Genomic DNA, 19,995 nt, shown 5'->3' with positions numbered 1-19,995 from the left:
GGGTTTGAGAAAATAATGTTTTTACAGTATCTTAGACACTGAGAAGCAGTATGCTCCACCACCTCGTCTCATTATGTCGTAGGTGGTAATTAGGGGTAACTTAAATTATTTTAGTAGTTTATAATTACTTATAATTAGTCCTTTTAGTTGCTTTTTAGGGTTAGGGTTATGTTCTCTAGCATTGATGGCATTGATGTTCTTGCTGCAGTGGCTCTCTGCTGCTGTATAGATAAAGGTTGAACACTGCTGAGAAGCTCTCTAACACACTAAACCTCCTGAGTGAGAGGTCTGTCCAGATTTCAGGGACGAAAAGCTCATCAGCTCATCTATAATGCAGACCTTTGTGTGTCAAGTAGACTCGCTGGGAGTTAACCAGTGTTAAACTCGAAGAGTACCCTCTCCTCTCTTCTTTATTTCTTTTTTTTATTTTGACTCTCTAATTATCATTATCGCTCCTTTGCCTTATCAATCCCTTCATTGAGCCTTGTTTCCATCTACCCATGCTCTGACCAGCAGCAGCCAGCAACAGAGACTGTGAGAGGTCATTGATGATGATGAAAGAGGCTTTTACCTCCATGGTGGTTGCGGCCGAGACAGTGGAGCAGTGTGCAGGTTAATCCCTTAATCTTCATTAGCGTAGTTTGGTAACCGGAGAGCCGAGTCCCCCTTAGCGCTCCATACACTCAGTTTAACCTACCAGCTACTTACTGTTCAGCAGTGGTGAGCACCCGAAGCAAGAAGCTGCCACCACAGCTAGAGGGAAACAAGAAATTTAATTTAATTTACGTTGCATTTCTCACGTTTCCTTGGCCTCTTTCGTTTATGCCTTTAAGCCATGCCCTTTTCATGCCTAAGAGGTAGGGAGGAAAAGTTAAGAGGAAGAAGAATTTAAAACAATTGGAAAGCAACCCTCCCCTCCCCCCTCCCTCCTACACACACGTCCTCCTTAGTTACGACCTCCCATGTGCAGGATAGCCTTTCATTCCTGAAGGTTACAACCTTTCCTTAGAGCTCAGTATTGTCATGTTAGGCTATTGTGAAGGCTAGATCTGCCCATTCTCCAAACAGTGAAGCCAGAATATGATGCATTTTGTCGTGCCATGGGATCCAGTCTCCTCATGGAGACCTACAAGAAACACGCCCATGATCCATTTTGCGTTCTGACCTATAGGTTAAGATGCACAGTCAGGCTAGATAGTCATTGCCTGTAGCTTCTGGATATTTCAGGTTATAGCAGAGCTGAACTATGGCCATGCTCTTTGCTAACCTGTTTCACAGCCTGCTCTGAGCTCTTGTTCAATCATAAGGATTTAGCCTGAATCAGATAATTGTCTTTGGTATCAAATAAGAATTTCAAACCGGTAGACAAAATGAAAATTGTCTCTAAATAACCCCAATAAAATTTGCTGCTAATCCCTTGGAATACATATGCACCAAATAGGCTTACACATCGATCCTCAAGGCAAGGATTTAGGGCCTGTGATGATGACCCACTTATACTTTGGTAGCTGATTTTGTCTCCGAGTTGGACGGTCTGTCCACAAGCCGTCCTGCCAAGACTTCAGACCCCTGCGACAGTATTTTTCTCCTGTTTTTCTCCCGTCTGCCGACAACACAGTGTCCATTTTGTCCCGCAGGAGGCTTTCCTGGCTGCCTCCAACTTGGCCCGTGCCCAGACTGTCGGCTTTGGCAGTGTAATTTCCCCTGACGAGCTGATGGTTAGTTTTTATCCAGTCGGCCCAGTCAGTGTAATTTGGTTTGTGTTGTGATTGTCTGTTCCCATGTTGTGATTCTGTCTGATTTGTCTGGCTGTGTCATTTCGGTCGCTGTCACAGTCTCCGCGCTGAATGGGTGTAATGCTAGGTTGGTTTCCTCTGCCTGTCCATATCTTTTTCGGAAGTGGTGCTTGTTTCTCATTCGTGGCGGGTCCAGATACTCTGACATGATCTAGTGTGTAATCTGCATGCACGGTGTCTCCAGCACAGAATTGTTTTGGCGAAGAGGCCTGTGTGTGCTTGAAAGCTGAAAGCAATGGGTCATTTCAAGCCAAGTGGTGGGTGTACGCTATAGGGGTGTAATGATATGCTCTGCTCATTAAACCCTTTCATATGCAATAGCGGCTTCATCGTGAATTGTCTTTTATTCAAGAAATAAAGTTGAAATTGAGATTAAGCTGCTTATAGGCTTGGCTTCTTCTTCTTTATAATATGAATGATTAAATGGATAAGGAGGATAGTGTTACAGCAGAATTAAATAATTTGTGAATTTTATTAATTTAGTAGTTTGTCATAGAACATTATGGCCACATGATATTGTGAAACCACATACCTTCAGGCAGCCGCATCGGTCACATCACATCACACCACATTCTTTAACCTTATTCTTATGACATTTCTGCTTTTTTAGACAGTAGAGGGTGAGATGCAAGGAGAGAGTGGATGACATGCAGCAAAGGTCGAGAATGAGCCCACTGAGCCACCAGGACACCACAGAGAATCCATTTTGTTTGTTTCCTTTTACTTAACTCCTGTAGTTCCGAACTGAGTGAGAAAAATAGCCTCTCGCCCTGGGAGCGAGGCTGGAGGGGAGAGGCGTCACCTGCGTCCTAAACCTGCATTAATAATAATGAACTGGGAGAACCGGCAGAGAGGCTAAACAAACTGTGTCTAGCTCTCTCTCTCTGTCTGCCTCTCTTTGCTTCGTGCTGAGCACCAGTCCACATGTACTGATAGAGGAGTGGGCGGGATTAGCATGACTGTCTGTCTTTGATGTTACTGGCAGTCCAGGATGTTCACTGAATTCCTCTTGCATCTCTCCAGCTCACTTGGTTCCGAATACGTCCACCGTGTCACTTTCCTTTGCCGCCGCCCTTCATCACTGATGCGTCGTCTCCTTCGTCTCGCTCTGTGACTCCCAGTGGATTGTCTAGCTCGCTCCGCAAAAGAAAGCATTGGCCTGCATCGCTCCAGCCGGGGCCCTCTAACCTAGCAGGAGAGCGACATTTAGACAGAGGGAAATAAAGAAAAGTATGGCTTAGGAGCACTTCAGCACTCAAACACAGACACGCTCTCCCAGTCTCTGTCTCTGTGTCTGTTGAAAGCCATTGTATGTTGGCTGTGGTGCGAACCTCAGGGAATCGCTTCATACAGGAAAGAATGCTTGTCTGCTCAATATTTTACAAGGGGAGCCTCTTAAAACTGTTCTCCTCCTGGCCCGTAATGGGACAGCGAGGACGGACAAGCGGATATATAAGCATAAGGACAGCAGTAGTTACCAAGGGGAAACTGTGTTGAGTTCTACAGCCAAGACAGAAATTGGTAAATAATGAAACCATTAAAAGTTAGCAGAGCATGGGCCAAACATGCTACCAAAGAAGACTGTGGAGTTGGAATACAAAATGTTACTGAACACTAATGACCGATATTTCAGAGTAGCCTAATCTAAAATATAATCTTAAAAATTGGAGAGTTGGTAATATCACCAGCAGGAATGTCCTCTGACTATACATACTTGGTTATGTCCTAGATTTTTGTGCATACAGTTCTCGGCCTATTTGGCCTATTTGTGTTTTCTCTAATTTGTGCACACCTCATTTTTAACCTGTCATTAACATCTCTCTCTGCCTCCTCTCTTCCAGTCCTGTGTGCGAAGAACCTTGCAAAGAAAGACTTCTTCCGTAAGTAGAGCCTATTTTTACATGTTACTATTCCTGTCCTGTTGAGTCCCTTGTGCATTAGAATGGGCTTTGTCAGCAGTGGCAGCTCACTTGCTTTTGAAGCCTTGCTCTAAATGAAGTCCCCTAGGAGCCGTCTGTCTGTTATACAGACCAGGAGGCCTGGCACACAGAGGGACCCACTGCTAGCGAAGTGCTAGTAATACGTAGAGCAATTAGGCCCACTGGTACAGAGGCGCTACCTAGGCTTCATTAAGAGACTCTAATTAGATTGGACAGAAACGGCATTTCATTCAATCCTGTCCAGGGCCAACCCTGAATGGTGATTACATGGGATTGACAGCAAATCTCCAAGTATTGACAAGAAGACAAATCACCCCATGATTGCAGCAGGATATAGAAACTGTCATACTAATTTTGTTTGGGGGGGAAATTAGTGAGCTTGTCTAGTGTGAAGCGGTACAAGACTGAAATGTGAGAGTGACACTGGCAACAGCCAGTGGGAGTTTAGATACAGGGGGAAGAAAAACAAAATTAACTGGAAGGGAAATCGCACCCACTCATGTAGATAGTTCATATCAGCTTTATATCAGCTTTATATCAGATTCCCAACTCCACTTGCTCCACTTGACAAATTGCTATACAATTTCATTTGGAGGAATAAATCTCATATAAAATAGGATAAAATGACAGCGAGCCTGGATCAGTCCACACATAATATGCAATAACAAATTAAATGAAAGAAGATTCATACAAAACATTTTGTAATGTAAACTGCAGCTTTCGCGCCATGGAGTAAGAAATGATAGAACATCTATTTTGTAATTATGTTTACAGTGAACTGTTCTGGACGAATGGGTAAACATTTTAATCGTGTGCGATCTGGCGTCTTCATGCGAGGCGCCCATCTTTGTCCCGTCGCGTAGTCTGAATAGTTTTCCAACCTGACGGCAAACGTTTAGTCTGAACTGCCCTAGTCGGGCAAGACTGGAACAGTCTTCTGGCCTGTAGAGAGTAGACTAATGAGAGTCTAGAGAAACTCAAAGATTGCTAAAGCACAATGCTGAGGTTGGGCCTAATGGGATCGTACACACACACACACACACACATACACACACACACAAACACAAACAAACAAACTCACACTGGCTGGAATACTATATATGCCTATTTGGAAAGCATTAGTAGGAAGTTGTGCATTGTTTTCTCTCTCTTTGTGTGGCTTCTAATTTACTGTTAGTCATCATTTAGCCTAAAGCCTTTTCATCAGCCTCAGTTTAAGTAATCAGGACAGAGGATCTTCCACCACCGCTGACATTAATGCAAGTGAAGATCTATTATCTAGCACCACAGACGAGTATGTTATTGGTAAAAGCGCTGAATTGCAGCAGTGGTAGAGTATTTATCCGGTAGGTTTGGTTCTACTTTTACCTGGTAGTCATGAACTCAATAACTACAGACTCACAAGTGGGTTTGTGGTGCCGTTTCCTCTAAATGATGCAGATTAAAACACGCACACAGAAACACACACACACACACACACACACACACACACACACACACACGAAGAGGGAAGTCCTAACATAGCATTTGGCTGAATGTGACTGAACAGGTTTGACTTGTGTGAGGTATCGGTGCCCAGAGACATGTACTCTAAATCATCTGAAACACACACACACACACACACACACACACACACACACACACACACACACACACACACACACACACACACACACACACAGAATGGCATTCATGTGAGCAAAAAAATAAAATAAAATAGAATCCCTTATCAGATTTCCCATTGAATGAGATACTGTGGAATGACATGCCTTGGAGTCGCTGTCCATATAGCAACAGCACTTGCACTTCCTCCCTTTGTTATGTAAATGATTCACATTAGAAATAGTTTCGTTGACAGCATTTACACGTAACCTTTTGGTCCCCACGGTTCGTTCTGAAAAAGAGACTAAGAATGTGGGTTGGAAAAACTTTTCTTTTTAAAACCCACTTTGAGTATTTTCTTTAACTTACCTGTCAAAATATGTACATTAGCCACAATACTAATGTATACATTGTGCCAAATTAGATTAAGCAATAGACAGCTGTTTTGATGAGTCTGGTGTCCCACCTTCTGTTTGCCACTTGTGTAATCCCAGGGTTTGTACAGTTGCTCCAGAAAGCCACTGCTCTTTACTTGGGTCTCTCTCTGTTTTGGCTTCACAGGATTGCCGGATCCCTTTGCCAAAGTGGTGGTGGACGGTTCAGGACAATGCCACTCCACCGATACTGTGAGAAATACGCTGGACCCCAAGTGGAACCAACATTATGATCTGTAAGTCAATGGGGGGGGGGGGGTTGTTTCTTGGAGCACTGTGGAACAACCTGACACTTAGGGGGCGGCCGCACTCATCCGTCTATCCATGTACATTAATTTCAGTTCACTTTCAATGAGAGTTGTCCAGACAGGACTGTTGACACGTCCGTCTCCATCAGATTTCCATCCATTTTGACAGACAGAAAATCAACCGGTTGAACTTTTCTGAACAGACCGATTTGTCGCCATCCGTTTGGCCAATTAGAAGCGAGGAGGTGCTCCTAGGTTTGTTTTGGAAAAATGGCAGCGAACACAGAGGGCTTGGAGGAGGCGATAATCAGTGCAGTGTACACCGTCCCATTGTTGTACGACTCGAAACTACACCTCAAGCGTGACAGCTCTTCCATGGAAGCGTGTGTCAGCTGCTGCTGAACTGCTACCCTTTTAATTAGTTGAACAAGACACATCTGTCACATGTGACTCCAGGCTAAGTGTCCCGGAAGTGGCACTGCACCTTCCCGATACATTTCAGCATTGCTTTACAGTACAATAGATCTATCTTTAGAGAGGATATTTGGTTAAGATACGTCACCTACTCACGGGTTCCTGTGAAATCTATTGTGACATATCAAGGAAGAACGCGAAAAAGATGAGGGAGCGAGTTTGAGCTAATAAATTCATTAAAATGTAAATGACTATAGGTTTAAAACATGACACTAGTTATAATGCATTTACTTACCCGTCACCACTAATTCTGAAGCATGCGCTAATGACGGAACCAGCGCAGCATCTGTTGGCGAAACTCAGACAGACCAAATATATTCAGCTTATGTGGCGTTTGCATTGTGGTTTCGGGGTCATCATTAAAGAATTACAAAAACAAAGCTGAAACGGAGAAAGCCTTGTATAAAATTGGGGTGATTGTAGGTTTTCCAGGTCAGTTTTTAAAACAACTCAACTCTCAGAAATCTGTCAGTCAAAAATTCTGTCCATTTTCTGACGGATGAGTGCTGCCACTCCCTCATGCCACTCATGCTTCATGAGGAAATGCACGGTCGTCCAGTTCCACACTATAAAACAGCTCCACATGATATGAACGCATGAGAGAAACATACTGGGACTCCCCAATGGTGTCACACTGTAGGCATGTTTCTATGTGGAGCTTCTATGATAAGTGTGTCAGGAATGTAGATTGAGACTCTCTGTTTCTGTGTGCAGCAGCAGCCATCTATAAACCATTTGAGCTGTTTTACATGCGAACAGTGCCTCTACAGTACAGTGGGATTTCACGCATTCCAGAGACCATAGGCCGCACCAAAGTCATATTCATGAGAGACGGGGCGGGGAGGGGGGCTCATACTGATACAATATTAATCTTAACATTCTCAAATGAGGTTCTGCCTGTTTTTGTCATTAGGAGAAGAGGTTTGCTTAACCGTTTTGTACACTATGACTCTGTCCCACTCCCAACTGCTAGATCGGACTGCTGTTCCTATGTCCTTTTGTGAATTGGAGTTTGTCAAACAAAATTTTTTTGACTTGAAATCTGGCTTGTCCACCTCCGCTGAGCCAATCTTGCATTTATATAAGCCTACCCAAATATAGAGTGCTTCTTTATTTCTTTTATCCCTTTCAAGATTAGCCACATATCAAACTTTGTGACTTCATGTGTCTTAATTCTTTAAATCTGTTCCTTTTGAAAAGCAAGAAAGCTCTCCTTTCACTTGTTGTCAATCTTAGAATTGTAAATGAAAATCATTGGCATGTTGGACAATAACGTGACGGTCAAAGAAACAAAAAATGATGCAGGAGAAAAATAAAAGTTGGTCATCATTGTTGCCAACTTTGCCCATTTAATGTTGAGGCAAAATATTGCTGCTATGTTGTCCTCGGCCCTCAGAGTGGTAAACATAAAGAGACACTCCATTACACTCCATAAGTGCCCCTATGAAACTATGTGCCTGAATGAGTGGCAGGAGGAGTGTTTTCACTGGGGCCATGTGTTGTGAATGTTCCCTGTATTGAGCCCTGTGTCGACAGGCCGTTCCAAGGAGTAATCACCCCGAAGGACCCAAAGGACCCACTGGCAACCAAGCTGATATGGTGACAGAGAGTGGGAGGGGAGACGGTTGTAGAGGAAGAGAGGAGGGAGAGGGGATGAGGAGGGGTGAGGTGGGGCAAGAGGGAGGGAGAAATGAAGGAAGAGGGAGTTGGAAATATGCAGTAGAAAGGAAAGAGCCATGGAGGGAAAGTTGGAGAATGAGGGGAAAGAGAGAGGGATGGTCGGGAGAGGCAAAAGGGGGTGAGCTAGGGAGCTAAAAGAGAGAGAGAGCAAGAGAGAGAGTTAGAAGAAGATGGGGGAAACTATGCATGGAGATGGGCATCTTGGCACACTGCCACGCTCAGCAGACTGAACAACACAGAGTTTAGGTTAAATCATCAATTAGGAAAAAAGAAAAACAAACACGACCTTTGGAATGAAGTGTGGGTTGTGGAAGAGGAAGAGTTTATTTGTTTATGTGTGTTTCTGCTTTGTACCCTGTGCATGCGTTCATCGTTTGCATGTTCATACAAATATGCCTGGCCTTTCTGGGTGCACACTTTCCTTTCCACACACACACACACGCACCTGTTTCCCCGTGCGTCTCCCGCCCCGTCAACATCAACCTCAGATCCCCTCTCTCCTTTACATCGCTCTATTCCCCTCCCAGCCGCTCCCCCTCTCCTCTCCCCCGAGGGGAGCGTTCCCCACCAGCGACCCCTGGCCTCTTCCTCTGGTTCAGGAAATGGCTGACATGCCACAGTAAGCAGATGGGAGTGTGGGCTTGGCGGACCGCCAGCTCGCCACACCCCCGTCTCCAGTCTCCAGCTTTCGGAGGCGGGGTCCGTTCCCGAGCCGTTCACATCGTGGCACCGATACCAGCAGGGTTAGGGGTTCGATTCCCTTAAAGGTCCCCTGAAAACACCCTGTGTCTCTAAATGCTATTTCAAAAACTGTAATTGACGCTTTATTTTTGTCTCCTATGTGGAGAAAATGTTTCAGGACACAGGGACAAAGCTGAATTATTGAAAAGGCGTTGTAAAGTGTCAAACATTCAGGAACCTGCAGTAGTATGTCGGGGTCTGGATTTGGCAGGTTGCCAGCCTTTGGAGGGGGGAGGGGGGGTGAATTCCCTCTTTTCCCCCACTTCACTCTATACCAAATGCTGTACGTTTAGTAGTGCGCAGGCCCTATGTTCTCATGTGGGCCCTTGGAACCTTGCCAGCCTTCCACACTTCCCTTCTTCATCCTGAGAGGGAGGGGGGGGGGGGGGGGCTGTCCCGGGTAATAAAATGTTGAAAGTATGAATGGCACGAACACCGCTAGGGTCAGGGGTTTCATTCTCCCCAGTGGCCATCCATACTAAAAATGCATCGCTAGTAGTTGCCAACTTGTCACCTCTCTCCTCACCCCCCACAATAAGCCTTGGAGGTCTGTCTGAAACACATAAGCACCAAAGAGCGAGCCACTCCAGACATCGATTGGTAACGGCAGCGGTTCGAGCTGGGGAAGATTCCTCTCTGCTTCATTCCTGTCTTGTTGTTCTGTTTCCCCCTCTCCCATTTAGCCTGCAACTAGCAGGAACCCTTTGAGAAATTCTCCCTCAGATTTATCCAACAGATTAACGACAGTATGCATAGTTCATCAGGTGTCCCATAGTCTGTCAGACAAAAGGCAGCCAGCTACTCGCCAAACTAGGCAAAATCTCTGTGCCTCCATTGTCGCTGGGAGCCGAAGTTCCAACACTGGATATTTGTTCCCCAAAAACAGAAATATTGGCCTGCAGTGGAAGCTTCGGCTCTCACTCAGTCCTACAGGCTTTGTACCACCCAACCACCAAACACCGAAAACAATGATGCTCATTGTGTTAGAATCAACATCAAACTTTTCTTGACTTAGTTGAAATCATTGCACTGGACCTTTAAACAAACACTTTCCCATTAAGAGTGAGAGAAGGAGAGTCTGTGGAAGCGTAGTATCCAGAGGAAGGAGGAGAGAAGCGAGGCAGGGTGGAGAGGTCAAGGTAACTTGGGGGATTATGTCATGGGGAGAAAGCGAGGTGTTTTGTGGGAAGCAAAGGAGCATCGACTCCACTGAAATAAATCAGATCAAGGTAGGTGATACATAGCAGCTGGATTCGTAGAATCTGTGCTCTGACTTCTTGTTGTCTACAGATGTTTACAACTGAAATTCACGAATCCTCGGTATGAAGAAATTTGGGAAGTCCTGCGGGTCTAGACTTAGTATGGGTTGGAAAGCTAATCTGGATTTGACCCAAGAAATATTTTCTTCTCTCTACTACTGCAGTCTGTAGGATTAGGAGGGCTAATCCTTTTTTTGTTGTTGTTGCCGTAACCACTTGATAAAGTCAGTGTGTCTGTGAGACAGACCGCTTCTGACCATGTTGTCTCAGTGTCTGGCAGCGGCTTGAATCTTGATGTCAGTTAGTAGATTCCATACCAGACCTTAGTACTCATCTCATTTCTGTGTGTATGTTTGCTTGTCACTGAGCGCACTCCCAACTGACACTGACCAGTAGGTATGACTAGAAGCATTTAGTAACCATTTAGTCAGACTGGAGTTGATGGTACAGCCTCTTTTGGCAATTGAATAATTTGTTTATGACAGTTACAGTGAACAGAGAACGGAAAGTAATGTAATAACCAGTCAAAATGTCATAAAATGTCCCTCTAAATGAGTCAAAAATGTATTAAAACCTGTTAATCTAATTAGATTAGTTTGATGATTATTGCACCATTAGGGGTCTAACATTTTTTAGCTGACGATGTAATAATATTGACTAATAATGTAATGACTAGTAAGGATAAAAGGAATGTAACAGTGTTTCAATAGCCTTCTTGCAGCCCATAAAAGCGACAGTATACTAACAACAAAGTCAAACTAGCCCAAAAACAGAACCGCAGCTGAACACAGTGCCGCATACAAATGTGTGTATATTCGATGCGGGGTTCGTATTGTTTTTTAACACCCCGCGCCAGTGGGGGCGCATGAAGATTAAAGAGGGAAAACGGGAAATAGCGGTGACAAAACTCAGAGAACAACAACAGTGGCTGCGATGAAAGAGTGACAGAGGCGGCTGAGGGAATATGAGGATTTCAAAGCCGTTTGATCGGTCATGAAGGTGCAGATATCCTCTAACGAGCTCAGCGAACCGAGCCTCGAAATGATTCATTTTTAACTAGTTTAGCAGGAGATGTTAGCACAGAGCTGTAAACAAAAGCAATGAACTGGAAAAGGAAATGGAGACACTTTTCCATAAGGCAACAACAAGCAATTGTGATATTTCAGACCAGCTGCAGACGGTCACACAGTTGGGACTGCTGTGCAAAGAATTGGACTTGTTCAGACAGCAAGCCTGCACACAGCAGAGTCTGAAGCTAATGTGGCACGTCATGCTCAAATGTCCTTTTGTCTGTACGAACCTGACAAATTTAGCTTCTGCAGCCATTATACCAAAGCCTTAAGAGTGTGTGTGTTAGATCTTAGAGTGCATGGCCCACCCAACTGGAAACTACCATCTACAGAAGACAGGGAGTCCCTGTCTACTTAGCCTATAGTGATGTTATTTCAACTTGCAGCTGCTTTACGTTCCAGTTATAAATCAATGCAGACAATTTACTCTTCTCTGAGTAGCCCACCCTTCCTTAAATTGCTGTGTGGTGTAATTGCAGGCTCTATACCCACAAGGTTAAGTCAGAGGACAAGGTTTCTCAACTCTGTTTTTTTGCTCAATCATTTTGAGTGAGGAAATCCAAATTAGTTCTACCTGTGTTCTTACCCTCAGACGCTCAGTCACTGTCTTGTCGGCTATTTCACTTCTCCTTTCCCTCTCCTAGACGGTGCTTAGCACGACACACACCTCCGCATCGCACTGCCCTGTTTATCTCACATGCACACAGTGTGAAGGGAAGAGGAGGAGATTAAACTTAGAACAATTTAATGTCCTCGGAGAGGCAATTTGCGTTGCACCACAGCACACAGAAAGCAGGCAACCAAATTGAAACACAACGGCACAACACTTTGTACATCTGTTGTTCCAAGATTACAAGAGCATCCTAGTCAAGGATGAGCTCAGACATTAAATACTCTCCATCAAAGTAAACAGCAGTACTGCTTTGATGAGATATACAAATCAAAAATAAGTAAAACCAATCAGCTGATTTGTTTAAGAGATTTACATCAGTCATTTTGTCTGCTGAGTAAGACATCAGCTCTCAAGCTGTGTTAACTAGTGAAGTGCTAGTATGATACAACCTTGATAACTTGATATGAGCCTTTTTACAAGAGGTTTTGGAACAGCATAACCCCTAGCTGATTCCTAGTCTTTAAATATCCACTTCTTGGCAAATGATCTCTGTAATTAACTGACTTTTATTGGACAAGAAGATTCTAGCCATATGTCATCAAACGGTGTTAAATGGCTCGAATGAGATCATAATCAACGTGTGCAACATAGCACAGGTCCAGACACATCTATATCTCGAAAGAGTTTGCCAGTGAGAGCGCCAAAACCTGAACCATTCTCAATGCGTCCTGATTCAGCTTTTAGTAAACGACCAGAAACTCAAATCACCGGAGACTTTAAAAGTTCCAGAACCCGCAAATGTTGCAACTTCAGTTAAACGAAAAGCTTTCCCAACGTCTGTTCGTTTGCTTACATGCTGGGACTATTTGTTTTGATGTTCTCAGTAGGGAAACCCCTCTCCCCACCGGTGATATACAACATAATGCCGAGCTCGGCATCATGCTGGCTAGGCTGTAATTAGGTGTGTTTGTGTGTGTCAGTGAATTTGTGATTGTGTACTTGGATGTTCATCGTGTGTGTGTGTTGCTTGTGTGTGTATTTACCGTCAGGGCTGTCTGGGTCTCAGGCGGCGGTGGAGCCGATCATGGGGACTTCCTCTGTTCTTCAACCACGACTAGACTGGCCTTAGCCACACTTATCCACACAAACACAAACACATACACACACACACACACACACAGTTGCTTTACGATCAGCTAATCTGCCCCATTACACAGTCTGAAAGTCTACACCACAGACTTGGTGTGCATTGTTCTGTTCTAGTCGGGGAGCAGTAGCAGGGAGAGATGCAAAAAAACTAGTATCAGTTTGTCACCTGCGTTCGCATTTTTTGTATTATTGATGTTTGGGAGAGTTGCTTGAGTCCTGGCTGTTTTCCTCCAACCATCACGTTCCAGCACACAAACAACTGAATATTTAATCGTCCCTCCATTTCATCAAGATTATGAGTTATGCTTTCCTCTCTCTCTGTCTCATCCATCTACTTTTCTCTACCCCCTCCCCGCCCGCCCCTGTTGTGTCCTCAGGTACATTGGAAAGTCGGACTCCATCACCATCAGCGTATGGAACCACAAGAAGATCCATAAGAAGCAGGGTGCTGGCTTCCTGGGCTGTGTCCGCCTCCTCTCCAACGCCATCAACAGACTCAAAGACACTGGCTGTAAGTACACGTGTGTGTGTGTGTGTGTGTGTGTGTGTGTGTGTGCGTGTTCATGTTCTGTGTCTCTGTGCCTCAGCGACAACAAGGACACTGGTCTCTTGTCTCTTGTTCATTTTCTCTGTCTTTCGTTCCCTCTCGCTGCCTCTCCTTCTCAACTTCTTCTTCCTCCACGTGTCCCTCTCTCCCTCTACATCCCTCATCGTGGGCTTCCCCTTGAGGTGCCAGTCTGGGTGAGAGACAGAGAGAGAGACAGAGAGAGAGGGGGGTCGGGTGAGGCGTGGAGGAGAGGGAGCCTGCTAACACACACATGTATGCACACACATCCTGCGCTCTGCACAGACAGACAGATGTTGTGTGGACCAGACCGAGTGTCTCCAATAACAGACGCTGTCTTTATGTCCAGGAACCAGGGTGACTGTCTTTCCTCTGCCTCTGTTTTATCTGGCTGCATCAGTTCGCCCCTAGGTAGCTAGATGTGTAGTTCTTTCAACACTGCTACTGCACCATCCCCAGCTAGCAGCCTGCTGCTATGCCAGCCATTCATTACTGCAAGATTTGTGGCCATGATACATGGACAACTCCTTTAGGCAACGGAGATGGGAAATATCGCCTGCTGCAGAGATCTGGCGACTGGGACCAAATCAATAGCCGCAATTCATTCTGCAGCGGGGCCAAGTGTAGCTTGTCAGGCATAAGGTCAACTTAAAATGTTTCTGTCAAGGAAACAAAATTACTTTTTGCTTGGAGCCACAGTCCAGCTGATATATTATCACTGCTTGGAACAAGATGCAAAAAGTTGCTGTTTCCGGGCGGTCATATGATATTAATACTGAGCAATCCTTGTTTGGCCTGGCAGTAGATTCCAGGCTAATGTGGGTAACATAAGGGGGAACAACAATGTTTGTGGATAGGTTCCCGATCTTCTTGAAACCAGACATGCACACTCTCAAATTGATAGTCTGATATAAAATGTCCCATCTGCATGGCCTCAGAGATGTTGTTCTTGTGTTATGCCCTTTGATTATCAGCTGACTCAGACTCTTATCTTCTCTGTAGTCTACATGGCAGATGGCAGTTTGCTTGTTAGCCCTGTCTGCCTTGTTGGCAATACCAGTCAGTGGAAACCGACACATATACACTTACTGTACGCCATACTGTCAAATTAACATTCCTTCCACCCATTCTGCTCCTTCCTTCAATCCATCTTCTTGACCTGTCTTAAACACAGACTGTCGGACAAGTCCCAGAACAACCACGTTGGGTTACTTTTTTTTCTTTTCCCCCTTTTTTTATGCATCTGGCCTTATCCTTATTTCCATTCATCCATTCTACAGAGTCCCACCCTCACCACCACTTTAGGAGCTGTCTGTCTGAAAATGATTACCATTTGATGGATGCTTTTATCCAAACTGCCTAGTTGAATACATACAGTTGTAGTTTGGTCGGTCCAGAGGGAACAGCCTCTCACTCTGGTCCGGCTCCAAAAATGTCAAGCTAAATACCTTTTTATATTTTCCTTACATAAGGGTTCAGAACGGGGTCCAGCAACCTTTATGTTTGCTCCTAAATGTCCGCCCCCCTGTCCCGCCAAAAGCCACAGCATCGTTGCCACATAAGGCTCTGTGACAGCCATGGAAGCCTGGTGCCATACTCCGCTCCGCTGAGCGCCAGAGGACCGGCCCTCAGATCGTCCCGCGTTTTCCAGAGACAGACAGCACAGGCTCCAGTTGGGCCCCAGACCAGCCACTTACTGTACAGCCAACATGGCCGAAATTATACTGTGTCACAACCACAGGAAGAGGACAGGGCCACATGATCTATGACGGGGCACCAGTCCTCGCATTACCCCCCCTCTGGCTGTGTCCTGTGCTCTACAGACACAAGAACATAGCCCGGTCTGTGGTCCCACCAACACACACACACACACACACACACACACACACACACACACACACACACACACACACACACACACACACACACACGAGGGACCTTACAGGAATCGCTTGGGTTCCTAGAAGCCTCCCATATTCATGCACACAGTTCAATTTGTCGTCCAACACATACGCACATTCACACAAAGACGCACGCACAAGCAACAACACACACACTCTTGCTATCTCACTCCCTCTCTCTCTTACACACACACACTCATGCACACACACACTCATGCAGACCAGAGGGGCGTCTGTGTGACTGCCTCGGCTCCTAGAGGTCTGTCTGGCTGCATGTTGGGCTCCGCTTGCTGTAGCATCCCAGACACAAACCTCGGCGGCCTCTGCCCCACTTCTGAACCGCACCGACACACCAACACACACCACTAAACTTCTTAAAATATACTTTTACAGACCAGCTTTTATATCATTTGTGTTTCAGTCTTGGTATTTTCCTGTTTTGTTAATATGTAACCCTGTTGAGACTGTTGAGACACACTTTTATGGTCGATTTATTTATTGTTTGTGAAGCAATTCATGACACTGTTTTGATTTATTTATTTTGCATACATTGGCATGCAGACATACAGACTCATACACATGCAGAGACAGCAGATGTGCATGAGCCTAATGAACACAGACACACACTCATACTGTGCTCTCACGCCTATATGGGTCTACAGACACACACTTCTGTACTCAATCCATTTTAACACACAAAGCTCTGCAGAGTTGAATGATAGGCTAGTGGTTAAAGCTCTATATACTCTGTCTCTGTCTGTCTCTTTTCCTCTTCTCTTATTTAAGAGAAAAATTTGCTTACTATTCCAGCCATGTAAGGCTTAGAGTGTCCCTGTTTAGTCTAGACACGTATCCGGAACAGATGCACACATGCGTGCGCGTGGCTCACACACACATACACACACATGCACACACATGCACACAACTCTGGAGACGGTGTTTAGGTCTACTTAACCTATATATTATACACAGCTTGTTTGTGAATTGCACATATATACACATATCAATACAACTACATGCACACACACACACACACACACACACACACACACACACACACACACACACACACATGCAGGCAAACCAAAGACATGACAAATCCGATCTGACTTTGGTTTTAGTATCAGGACATGGAGAACTAGGGCATCTCTCTTTCTCTCTCTGTCTCTCCTACACTTTTTCCTTCCTCTCTCCTCGCTCTCTCTCCGTCTGTCTGATTATTCTTATTCTTAACTCTTGACGTGTCTTTTTGCTCCATCATTTTGAGTATGAAAATACTATTTTGTTCTACCTGTGTTCCTAACCTCAGGCGCTCAGTCGTCGTCTTGTCGGCTGTTTCATCTCTTCTTTCCCTCCTTGAGACGGCGCTTTGCACAACGCACACCTCCGCATTCTCTCTCTGTCTCTTTCTCTTTCTCTGATTATTTATATTTTCATGTCATAACCTGCAGTTAACTGGAGCCTCTGCAAGACCCCCACCCTAGCACCGCGCACGCACGCACATTACCTTGTTTATGGGTACTGATGGACTGTGTGTGCACAACTGTCCCCGTGGGACTTGGTGTATGTGTGTGTGTGTGTGTGTGTGTGAGAGACTGTGGAGTGTATCTGTGTCTGGATCTAGCCGGGGTCTTCCTGAGTTGTGTTTCTGTCTCTCACTGTCTGGCTGCTCTCGCCTGTCCCGAGGAGAGCAGACAATGCGCCTTTACTTACCCAGCAACTAACAAGGCTGCTAACAAATTTATATGTAAATTATGTGTGTAATGTATTAATATGTAAAGCATCTGGACAGCCTTTGCTTTCACTGCATGTCACAGCTGCCGTCTGTGGCCATTGTGCAGCAGCCATTTTGTGCCCCTCCTAGTAGTACGCATTTGGTTTGAATTTATTTCGGGACACAAAATGGCATAAGTGAAGATGTGCTTATAGTGTGCAAGCAATATTACCCATACACCCTGATGGTGCTGTTACGCAGTGATGGTGAACACAGTAAACAATGAACTGATGCTGAATGAATATTTTTGCCCTACAGATCAGAGACTGGACCTGAATAAGCTGGGCCCAAATGACAACGATACTGTGAGAGGACAGATAGTCGGTGAGTACACACACACACACACACACACACACACACATTCAGTTGCACACGTCAGAGGAGACAATCCTTCATGTTGGCTTGGCAGGTCAAGCTAAAGATGAGTGTGTGTGTGTGTGTGTGTGTGTATATATGCATATGTAAGCGTCTGTATCTGTGCAGAAACTAAAACCACAGTGGCAGAGTGGCAGTTGGACCACTCTCTGTGGGCAACACAGCAAAGTCAAGATGTTTTATGCTGCGTTGATGTTTTTTTTTCATCTGATGTCTCAGTGAAAAGCCTGACCGCTGCCTCCACTCTGCCTGTTTACACAATCCTGGGCTCTAGACAAGATCCCGCGTCTCCATTTTACCTACCCTGCTCCAGGGGATGTTTTAGATCAGCGGTAAAGGGGTCATGGAAGATTAAATGTTTTTGTTGTGTTTTTGTCAGGGAATTTTGTGGCAGTTTTGACTTCATTTTGCCAGAATCATTTCAGCTTTTCCGTCTAGTTAAGGCATACAGTATAGAGGAAATTTAGGTGTTAATCATTATGCGTTATCATTTCCCAACGGGGCTCAATAAAGGATCACATTGGGGTGGCAGGGTGCTGTTCTGTAGCTGAACCTGACCTCTGACCTTCCTGTGGAGGGGGCAAGAGGAAAGAGAATTTCCCTACAGGTATCAATTAAGTCTCAAATTTATATATTTTCCTTTTGAACAAACAGGGATTCTGGGTTTTCCTGTGCAGGTTCTCTCCAAATTAATATTTGCATGAATCCATATAGTGTAAAAGCGATATAAATGTCAAAATGCGCTTACGCTTTCTCATGTAAAAAATCCAAAACCAAAAACTAGGTCAAGCCAGTGTGCACACAGTTGCCTCCCAATATACAGTGGAAGACAGTGGGGCACAGACCTATGCTCAGTCTTAAGATGGTTGGCAATCAAATTGACCAGAATTTTAGGAATAGTTTCTCTCTTTTCTTCTGCATATCTCCTCACTAGAGAGTAAAAACAGACATACTACTGCAGAGAGAGCTTAGACGCCCAGGAGCATTTTCTGGGATAACATTAATCCCTCCATCATGTTAATGTGTAAAAGTGAATTGCTTGAAAGAGAAAATGGAGTAAAAAGGGGCGAAAAAAAATCCACTGAACTTGATGCGACAGCCCTGTTTGAATAATCGTTCGAAAGTAATTTAATAAAAGCCCAGTCAAAGCAGACGTTACCGCAGCCTTGTCTGGGCCTGTTTACGTAACCCTGGTGATCTCGTCTACATCCTCTGTCTGAGTGCTCTAAGTGTAACCAAGGCCTGGGAGACGCTATCGGTCACATCCCCGAGCTTCTGTCTACATTCCTAACCAGCTAATTAACAGCTGGAAGACACTGTCGGGCCGATTCCCTTGCAATTCACTGCATAGAAAATGTAAACGGAAAGCTCAATTCATTTCCAAATAATAGCAAATGTATCTCAATTAGCTATTTATAGGCTGAATAAGGCAATGTTTTCACACCAACAGTTTTTCAGTGTTTGAGTTCAATCAACTGAATTGAAAGTGTATTGAACCCAGTCCGGCCAAATACAACCCTGGGTCTTTGTCCTCTGTCTCAATGCATTGTGTTCCTCAAAAGCTAGAAGACTGGACTTGACCTTGCGCTCCAGACTACATCCTGTGGCTCAATACTCTGACTCAATACGTTACTTAACCTCAGTAACCTCACGGCTGTTAGTTCAGTATTTAAGGGCCATCTCAGCAAAATTGTTTTTGCTTGTTTTTTGCAGCTCTGTGGTTAAGTAGCAGATATTAAATGTATCCCTGCATTGTTGTATTATATGGCCTAAATCCACTCAGTTTCCCAACTTAGAACATATTTTGCTGTCCACCGCATTGATATTGGAGTAGAAATAGGAGAAAGGATAGGGCCCAGGCCAAAAATGTATAAAAAGCGTTAGTAAGTGGAATCCATATACCACAGGAACTCTGTTATTGTTACTTTCTTTGGGTTTTTGAGGTACAAAGAGCTGATTGTACTAAACTTTATTCAGTATTATTTGAGCACCAACTCCTTTGTCTTTGTTGCTGTGTAGTGAGTCTTCAGTCCAGGGATCGCATCGGGACAGGAGGGCCGGTGGTGGACTGCAGTCGTCTGTTTGACAACGACTTACCCGATGGGTCAGTATGTTACTGATTATGAATGTTAATGCCTCTGTCATTTTCCTGTATGGTCCTTGATGTATTTGTAAATATATATTTTGGTATGCTGGTTTTCGCTTAGGCTGGCGACTTCGCTTCTTTTTCTTGTTGTTTACAATACAAATATCCACTGTTGACCGCCCTGTGAGAAGAGCATGTTTTTTAAAGTACTGAATGTGTCCGGCACTGTGAGTTAAAAACAATTCAGCTTTACTTAAAGGTTGTCATGCTTCAAACTAGTTTACAGTA

The 19,995-nt window shown here is 44.6% G+C and overlaps 1 protein-coding gene across 1 annotated transcript in view; it reads left to right on the top strand.

The window, feature by feature from the left end:
- Positions 1-19,725, top strand: part of LOC139649538 (E3 ubiquitin-protein ligase SMURF2-like) — a gene marked incomplete at its 3' end in the record, with an annotated part of 42,974 nt that extends 23,249 nt beyond the window's left edge. Inside the window, exons 2-6 of the mRNA XM_071525966.1 lie at positions 3,638-3,676; positions 5,900-6,008; positions 13,384-13,517; positions 17,505-17,642; positions 19,641-19,725. Coding sequence (XP_071382067.1) covers positions 3,638-3,676; positions 5,900-6,008; positions 13,384-13,517; positions 17,505-17,642; positions 19,641-19,725 — 505 coding nt within the window. The remainder of the gene's footprint in view (positions 1-3,637; positions 3,677-5,899; positions 6,009-13,383; positions 13,518-17,504; positions 17,643-19,640) is intronic.
- Positions 19,726-19,995: the final 270 nt, after the last annotated feature.

Source organism: Centroberyx affinis, unplaced genomic scaffold (assembly GCF_046629955.1).
Source record: "Centroberyx affinis isolate AG114_WGS23_722 - 3 ecotype Tasmania unplaced genomic scaffold, CSIRO-AGI_Caff_v1 ptg001371l_1, whole genome shotgun sequence".
Lineage (NCBI taxonomy): Eukaryota > Metazoa > Chordata > Actinopteri > Beryciformes > Berycidae > Centroberyx > Centroberyx affinis.
This window is presented reverse-complemented; position numbering and strand designations above follow the sequence as displayed.